This window comes from Cynara cardunculus, unplaced genomic scaffold (genome assembly GCF_001531365.2).
Source record: "Cynara cardunculus var. scolymus isolate 2C unplaced genomic scaffold, CcrdV1 Un_Scaffold_6234, whole genome shotgun sequence".
In the NCBI taxonomy this organism is placed as follows: Eukaryota; Viridiplantae; Streptophyta; class Magnoliopsida; order Asterales; family Asteraceae; genus Cynara; species Cynara cardunculus.
In genome coordinates this window covers 234-9447 of record NW_020202840.1, presented here as the reverse complement: position 1 = coordinate 9447, position 9214 = coordinate 234, and the positions used below count along the sequence as shown (strand labels likewise).

Genomic DNA, 9214 nt, shown 5'->3' with positions numbered 1-9214 from the left:
CATGAGTCAAGAGGTATGTCAAAATTTGGAATGGAGATTGTACAGTTCTCCCAGACCCTGGGATCTACTGGGCCAGTTTGGTTTGGTATGCTTTTACATGTCCATTAAATTGAATTTTGCTTATGAATGAGAAGTAGATGACTAGATGTGCACCCGGTTGTTGCGTAAGTGAAAGTTCCGTGATCCCAATTTGGATGGACTGTGACGTAATTGGAACTTTACAAGCTTCCTTGAGTTGTTTAATGCAAACAAGTTCATTGATGAAAGTGTTTTTGCTTAAATTGCTTAATATTTATCCTTTCTTCAAGTACGATATGGTTTCATTTAATTGTGGTTGCTGATTATATGTTGTATAACGACATTGCAGTTAAAACAACTCCGTAAGATGGGTATGACAGTAAACGTGTATGGATTCCCCAATTTAGTATCTGCAGATATAATCAAGGCAGCTCTGGAGCAACATACTGGTCTGGGGACAATTGTTGCTCTAGAGGTTAGAAAATCAAATGGAGGGTCAAGAGCGTACGCGAAAGTGCAATTTACAACCAGGGAAAAAGTAGATTACATTTTGGATCTGGCTAATCGTAAGGGTTTGTGGTACGGTTCATCTTTTTTGAAGGCTTGGGAAGTGGATACTGACATTGTTCAAAAGCCTAGGCAATTTGCCTTGGACATGGATGGTATAACCCTTCATTTTGGTTGCCAGGTTTCAAAGGAGACTTTGCAAGTGCTCTGTAAAATGAGAAATTCAATGGTGAAATTTGGGTTTGGACTAAGGAGGTTATACTTTAATGTTTCATATCCCACCACTTCTTACAATCTGCAACTCTCATATGATAATATCTGGCAAGTGCAGCTACATCGTCCACGTGGCCTTGCTGCAAGTTTTCTTGTTATTCAGGTTAGTTTAATTGACCGACTATGTTGTTGAGTGAATTATGGAGTTCTTTCTTGAAAAAAAGAATCTTCCATGCTCATTCTAAAGTTGGCTCTGCATTGGTAAACCATTTATCATTTTCCATTTTCAAATGATTTAGTCAGATTATGGCACTGCGTATGTATAGTTTGTGCATAACAATTACATCATAAATATATTAGCTGTTTTAGGTTGTGACTTTGTCACTTTGTCTTTGTCACTTTGTCTTCTCCATCTTTTGTCTACATGTGGATCATTTTACTTATGGATACTAGTGTTACATTGTCACGAATTTTGAGATTTTTATACTCAGTTGGTAACACTTCCAATATAATTAACTATGCTGCTAGCGAAAGTTAGTTGTTTTGAAGACAGTAGAATCCCAGGCTGAACTTTATTCAGGTCCTTTCCTATATCGTTAGACATGGAAACCTTTCAGGAGCTTGTGTTACAAATGCTATTGCTGTTGTTATTGTTATTACAATCACCTCTATTAGTTTTTGGAGTGCTCATGGGTAGAAAATAAAAAAGAAAGTTAGAAGACAGAAGCCACCGGAAGGGTGTGGACTAAAAAGAAAATCTTGAATTTCCATCCTTATGGTTTTGTTTAGTTCAAGGAATTACAAAAAATATTAAAATGAGAAACAGGCAATAAAAAGATAATTCAAAAGCATTAGCAAATTAGATAATAATACATATCATAACCTTTGGGAACCTTGGTTCTTTTGAACCATGAAGTATCATATCAAAACCCCTCTATATACACCCAGTGATACATATTTCCCACATGCTGTATGCACATTTTTTATTATCTGAATAACCTACGTTTCCTTGAATCYTKAACCTGCAGCGGCAYACCCAGACCCATGCAACATAGGGTAGTAAGTATGCTAAAKAAAGCAAAACCTTCTTTTGAAAAATCTGATATTGAGAAAAGAAAATCATGGAGATCTCACATTTTGTTAAACAATCTCTGGTAAGCCACCATGGCTTCGCTTTTTCCTTATAATTGGTGATTGTTTTTTAATCATTGTTTATTTATGGATCAGGAAAAAATATATAAGCATTGACCTATAAACTGCAAAGGTATAAAGCCCCTTATTCGTGAGTTGGAAGGTTTTAGCATTTTGACGTTTTAGAGTTTTTTCCCATCTAATACTCCCATTATCTGGTTAATCTTCTTTTTCTTACCGTCACCTTGTTAGGTAGTTTCACACTTGCACCAAAAAATTCTAAATTTACGATCTTAGAGGCTTGATGCTATAGTACTTAGAAAGAAGGCAAAGGCTTTTGGGCTCCTAATTGGTCATGGAGTCGTACACCACAGAGCTTCGATATACTAGCCTCTCATGGGTTCTTAGCTTCTTATCTTTGTGTTCTGCTACTCTGTTTATAAGAAAAATGAGAATCACAAAGTGTTAGGTTCTGGTCATGTTAAGCTCCTACATGGAAATCAAAGATCAATAGCTTCCTCCCAATGTGTAATTCTAGTGTGTAACGTACCTGTGTCTTTTTTGGTTTGTTATTGCATTTACTACTCATTTTCAGGTATTAAGTTGGAAGCAACATATTGCTATCAACCACATTCCAACTGACGCCTTAGATTAAAAGCGAGTGTCAAATCAATAACTCTCTTACACAAACCATTATGTGGATGTGACTGCTCTTGTGCAAATGTGGATTAGTTGATTGAGAACTGATACCACATTAATACATAAAAACATTCTATTAACTTTTGTATGGCTGATATCTGCAATATGCTTTCTGGTGAGTAAGTAGAGCCCAACAAATGATGCAATTGAAGTAAAATCTTCCAATTGTCTTAATCATCTCTATCGAAATGTGTTTATCTGTCATTTTGTATTATTTGTTAAGATATCTTACTTTAAAAATTTTCTTGAAAATTTCTTTAAGTTAATGATTCTTGATTAATCATATTAACCATCTAAGCTGCAAGTGTATTAATAAACTAAAGTATTGCTTTGTAAGGGAAACATATAGATGCTATTGCTGCCCTTCAAAGTGTATATTTACTCGGTGTATTAGTATCCTTTGCTTTTTTTTTTTTGGGTAAAGCTGTATCCTCTGGTTCCTCTTCCCGCTCTTTTATCTTCTGTATCATGTCAATTGGTATGACTAGTTTTCTTAATTTTTAGATATATGGCACCATCAAAAGAAAGCGGGACGAGTAGATGACTTTAGCATGATTAGAATGTATGCCAAACAACATTGTATAGATTTTGAGTTACGTACTTAAGATCAATGTGATATGTTTCACATCTGGATGCAAAGTTCTTTTTCTTTTCTGCTGTTTTAAAACTTATTAATGACTGAATCAAGGTCTCTATTATTTTGTAGCTATATGGTGCCCCTCGAATTTTTCAGAAAGTTGAAGACAACAATTTGAACGATTATAGGGAAATTCGTGATGATCAGTGGGTTAGGGCAACTGACTTTTCTCCATCTTTCTCCATTGGACAATCTTCTCATCTATGTTTGGAGCTTTCCCATGGTGTTGAAATCCCAAACCTTSGTYGCTACTTTCCATATTATGAAGAAAGTAATCRTCCATTTAACTTGGTGACTGGTCATAGTTTTTCTCAGAATTTGGATCTAGTTCCGACAGTGGGTCCTGCCCGGGGTTCAAATCTGCCATATAAAATAATTTTTAAGGTCTGCTCCTTGGTTCAGCATGGTTGCATCCCAGGGCCAGTTCTTGATGCTAATTTCTTTGAGTTGTTGGATCCAGCAAGAAGAGACATTGCCTCCATTGATYATGTTCTGGATAAACTCTTATATCAAAAAGATTGTATTTATGATCCTGTAAGGTGGATAACCCAGGAATACAGAAGAAACAATAGGTTAAGGRSGYCGACTATCTCATTAGATGCTGGTCTTGTATATGTCAGGAGGGTTCAAATTACACCATCAAAGGTGTATTTCTGTGGGCCAGAGGTTAATGTGTCTAATCGTGTTTTACGTAATTTTKCAACATATATTGATGATTTTCTTCGTGTATCATTTCTTGATGAGGAACTGGAGAAGCTGTATTCAACAGATTTGGYCCCTCGTGCCACTAATCGAAGTGAGGAAAGCAGAACTGGCATTTATAAAAGGATTTTGTCAATTCTTAGGGATGGCATAGTTATCGGCCGTAAGAAGTTCGAATTTCTTGCTTTCTCATCAAGTCAGTTACGGGATAATTCCGCATGGATGTTTGCTTCAAGTAATATACTTACTGCTGCTGATATAAGGGAGTGGATGGGCAAGTTTAATAGTATAAAAAACGTTGCCAAATATGCTGCTAGGCTTGGTCAATCTTTTGGTTCATCAAAGGAAAGCTTAAATGTTGCACCGTATGAAGTTGAAAAAATTCCTGATATAGAAGTTGTTAGAGGCGGTACCAAATATGTTTTTTCTGATGGAATTGGGAAAATATCTCTTGAATTTGCTAGCAGTGTTTCCATTAAATGTGGCTATGACTTTATTCCATCCGCCTTTCAAATTCGTTATGGTGGATACAAGGGTGTCGTGGCTATAGATCCAACCTCATCAAAGAAATTGTCRTTGAGAACGAGCATGTGCAAGTTTGACTCAGACAACACAAAGTTAGATGTTCTTGCAATAAGCAAGTATCAACCTTGCTATATGAATCGACAGMTCATAACTCTTCTTTCTACCCTTGGGGTTAGGGATCACGTCTTTGAGAAGAAGCAAAAAGAAGCAGTAGACCTACTCAATGCTATCTTAAGTGAGCCGATGAAGGCAGAAGAGGCATTAGAGTTGATGTCTCCTGGAGAGAACACCAACATTCTCAAGGAAATGCTGGCGTGTGGATATAAGCCTAATGCTGAACCATTTCTCTCAATGATGCTGCAAGTTTTTCGTGCAACAAAGTTGTTGGAATTGCGTACTAAAACGAGRRTATTTGTTCCTAGGGGAAGAKCAATGATGGGATGCCTGGATGAAACCCGAACACTTGAATATGGGGAAGTATTTGTRCAATTTTCTGGTTCAAGAAGAAGGGTTCTGGGTGATGATTTCAGTGGAGGCAGCTCAAACAGTTGCAGAATTGTTACTGGGAAAGTCGTGGTTGCTAAAAACCCATGTTTGCATCCTGGTGATGTACGAGTCTTGACGGCTGTTGACGTTCCACGATTGCGCCATATGGTGGATTGTGTTGTTTTTCCACAGAAAGGACACAGGTAAAATTATGCATATTCTTCTTTTCTGCATTCTCCTTCGCTCATTCTTGGTCTGCTTGGYTTTGTGTAAACTTGATTATGGTTTTCTTCATTCAAATAACCACATTTTTTTTTTCCTGAAAGGTAAATTACATGTCAAATTACCCTAAACATTATGCATTTTCATTGAATATATTTTGTTTGCATCTATCTTCAAAATTTTGCAGGATAACTTSAGGTAAAAAAAGAACTYTGTCTCATTSTTATGAATACCGACTGCATTTGGGTTTATTKAAGTAGWGAACTCTTCAGCAATTRTGGGAACTTTTTTRTTTCCTTGAATACCACAAAACAAATTATATATCAACGAACAGATACAATTCTCTTAAGGAAAACTATTTGAAATGCATATGGACTTGAACCGATYGATCATTAGTTTYATTGTGGCTKCCCTTTATGTTCAWGTTAAGGCAGTATCTTCTGGAATGATCGATGAAAGTTRYTTTCTTCAGTTCTTGGGGTGGTCTTCCACTTTGCAGTCTTTTCAYCGGCAGCTCGATGATCATTTTGATATGCTAGTTGCAGGAGTAGTATCTCTTAATGACTGTCGATATATATTTTTATTTTATGKATATTTTGCACAGTAATATTGTATGATTATGCTCAGCTCGCCTTGTGCTAACATATTTCCAAAACCACATGTGAGCATGACTATAGGCCTCATCCAAATGAATGCTCAGGAAGTGATTTGGATGGAGATATTTACTTTGTCTGTTGGGACCCTGATCTAATTCCGCCTAGGCAAATCGAACCAATGGATTATACTCCAGCACCGAGTATGGAACTGGATCACGATGTTACTATTGAGGTGCAGATACTTTACTAGATATGTCTCAGCTCTCTAACTCGGAAGTTTCTGTAATAAGTTTTATGAATGCTCGTCTTTTTAGGATCTTGTTTCTGTTTTATCTACTGCAGGAAGTCGAAGAGTATTTCACGAACTATATAGTCAATGACAGCTTAGGAATCATTGCGAATGCCCACACAGTCTTTGCAGACAGGGAACCCACGAAAGCAATGGCCGAACCTTGTGTAGAGCTTGCAAAGCTGTTCTCAATTGCTGTGGAYTTCCCAAAGACCGGGGTTCCCGCGGTGATACCGGCAAATCTCCGGGTGAAGGAGTATCCGGATTTCATGGAAAAGCCCAATAAAACCACGTATGAATCACAAAATGTGATCGGGAAGCTCTTCCGGGGAGTGAAAGACATCTCTCCACAAGATAGTCCCGTCAGTCCGTTTACGAGGGTCGTGGCATTTCAAACATATGATGCTGAAATGGAAGTACACGGCTTTGAGGAATACGTCGATGAAGCATTTGATTTCAAAACCGAATATGATTACAAGTTGGGTAATCTGATGGATTACTACGGCATCAAGACCGAAGCCGAACTACTCAGTGGGAGTATCATGAAAATGTCGAGATCTTTCGACAGGCGGAACGATGCTGAAGTGGTCGGTTTAGCCGTGAAGTCCTTGAGGAAGGAAGCTAGGAAATGGTTTAGGAGTGGAAGAGGAGAATCAGATGCTGAAAATGACGATGTTTATGCAAAAGCATCGGCTTGGTATCATGTCACGTATCATCCTGATTACTGGGGTCGATACAATAAGGATATGACACGAGATCACTTCCTGAGTTTCCCGTGGTGTGTTCACGACAAACTCATCGAAATCAAGAAACGCAGATCAAAAATCAGACGGTATTCCAATACCGATTAGCTTCAACAGCAGTTCCTCAATAACCTGACTCTTCTATGAGTACGGTTCTTCGAGTTCTATGAAACTCGATCCATGTGGTGTACTGTCGTTTTRAGTTCTATGTAACAAGCTACGTTTCGGCTTGGTTAATCTATCTGTACATAATCACGCTAGTTTGGTATTGTTTCTTTCYGGATTGTGTTTGCTTTAAGTTAGGGTTTAATGTGAACATTGTGATTGCTGATTTCTGTTTATAATCTATTGGATTTGGTCTAAACTTTTGTGTAAAAAGCATACCGGGTAAATTGACTTAGTAGTGAAATAATAATATAGACCAGGTAGCCAAAGGTCAAAAGTACATGAAGGTTTCAGGTTCAAATCTAACGAGAAATAAAAATCCTTGTAGCTACGGAGGTTCAAATGCAGTGACTCCGGACTATCTGCAAAGCAGATGGTCGTTCTGGGATTAGTCGGCTCGCATAGTGGGTTGGATATCCAGGTTAATAAAAAAAAAAAAAAGACCAGGTAGGTGCTTGGGTTAGCACCTTCAATCAGATCAGTCCCTAGGTAAACATATCGATGTTAACCAAATCGGTCGTGTTGACTGAAGCAACAATGGTTAACCGTTAACGCAAGATAAGAGCAGGACAGTCTATTAACATGTTAAATCTTAGTTTTTAAACTGCGCCCACAAAACTTTGAGGCCCAAATTTACGTGCAGTTTTGGGGCCTGTATTCATATAGTCCAACATGTGAATCCACCTCAAAGAAAACATATCTGATTCTTTTTCAAAATCAAAAGCGGCAATTTAATCTTAAAATATGCCGATCAAAAGCAAAAACGACTCTTTGATTTTCTTCTCACTTTGTAATTTATAGGATTTTAATATGATATAAAATTTTATATTTTATTTTGTTTATTATTAATTTATAGTTTTAGTACGGGTGTAATAGAGGCTACAAAAAGATTGGAACGACCCCGTCTAAAAGTATGAAGGATGAAAAGCCAGTTTATAACCCAAAACTCTTAAGAACTGGTTCTTGTAGGAACATAATCAGGTTCCCATGAACAACTATTTGTCAGTGTGCACGATAAACTCCAATTCTGTCATAGACATTTAATCATAATGACAAAATACATCTTGACAAACGTATTGATGGTGTTGACGTATGAACGATAACCTCCAAGACGAGACCCGAGACATGAAAATTTTCAATTTAAAAATAATTAATGAGGTAAAAACAAGTAGGTCAATGTCAAGAATCAATTGATGGTTCGTGATTTCAATTCTTTCACACCGAAGCAGGAGGCTACACAATGTGAATGCAACTAGTTTTGATGGATACTGATAATTGTGGATGTCGTCAATTGTGTTTGTTGTAATTGGTCATCTACGTTATATATATATATATATATATATATATATATATATATATATATATATATTTGGGATCATGTGAAATCAACCTGTTTTCATGAGACCCGTGAGACCATTTTTTTACACTTGAAACTTCACAATAAAATGCTGTAACCTTCATAGTGTTTTTGCTGTGAAGGTTCGGATTTTTTTACTTTCACAGTGTTTTTGCTGTGAAGTTTAAGTGTAAAAGAGTGGTCTCACGGGTCTCATGAATACAGACTGGTCTCGCGTGAACCCAACCCTATGCATATATATATATTTATAAGAACTGGGATTACGTGAGACCATTTTTTTATACTTGAAACTTTACAGCAAAACTGTGAAGGTTTGAGTTTTTTTTACCTTTACAAAATACAACATTTTTCTGTGAAGTTTCAAGTGTAAAAAAATAGTCTCACGAAAACAAGTTGGTATCACGTGAACCCAACCCTAATCATATTTATTTATAATTTGTCTTTATCGGATTTTTTATTAATGTTTTAAGTGCATGAGATAGTTTAAATCTAGGGGTGGGCTAAATGCACCCCTATGCATTGCTTAATGCACCCCTACCATAAATTTCTTCCTCACACACATCAACATCAATGTATGCTTTTTACATTCTCAATGCTTGAAATGACCTGATTCTGACATGAAAGGGGGTGCCATTAGCACTCCCCTAAATCTATTCAAGTGACAAGATTGGTTATATTTTATTGATGATGAGTGGAACACTTTAAGAGTATAAGATCAAATATATGAAATAACAATATATTTTCATAAATTTCTTTATTATAATATAATATTTTTTTTTATTACAGCAATATATTTTTAAATTATCTTTCATTCAAATATTGAATGAGTAACTTGTATCTTAGACTAGTTTCTCCCAATTACGTGTCATATTATTTCGTGTATTGATAAGAGTACATTAAGGTGCCGTTTGCCAAATGCTTACC

The 9214-nt window shown here is 36.6% G+C and overlaps 1 protein-coding gene across 1 annotated transcript; it reads left to right on the top strand.

Annotated features, from left to right (window-relative positions):
- The first annotated feature begins 385 nt into the window (after positions 1-385).
- LOC112504627 (probable RNA-dependent RNA polymerase 1) lies at positions 386-7132 on the top strand. Its single transcript, XM_025108577.1, has 4 exons — positions 386-901; positions 3275-5121; positions 5818-5968; positions 6079-7132. The coding sequence occupies exons 1-4, from the start codon at positions 386-388 to the stop codon at positions 6874-6876; spliced, it is 3312 nt and encodes a 1103-aa protein (XP_024964345.1). The 3' UTR covers positions 6877-7132.
- The last annotated feature ends 2082 nt before the right edge of the window (positions 7133-9214 follow it).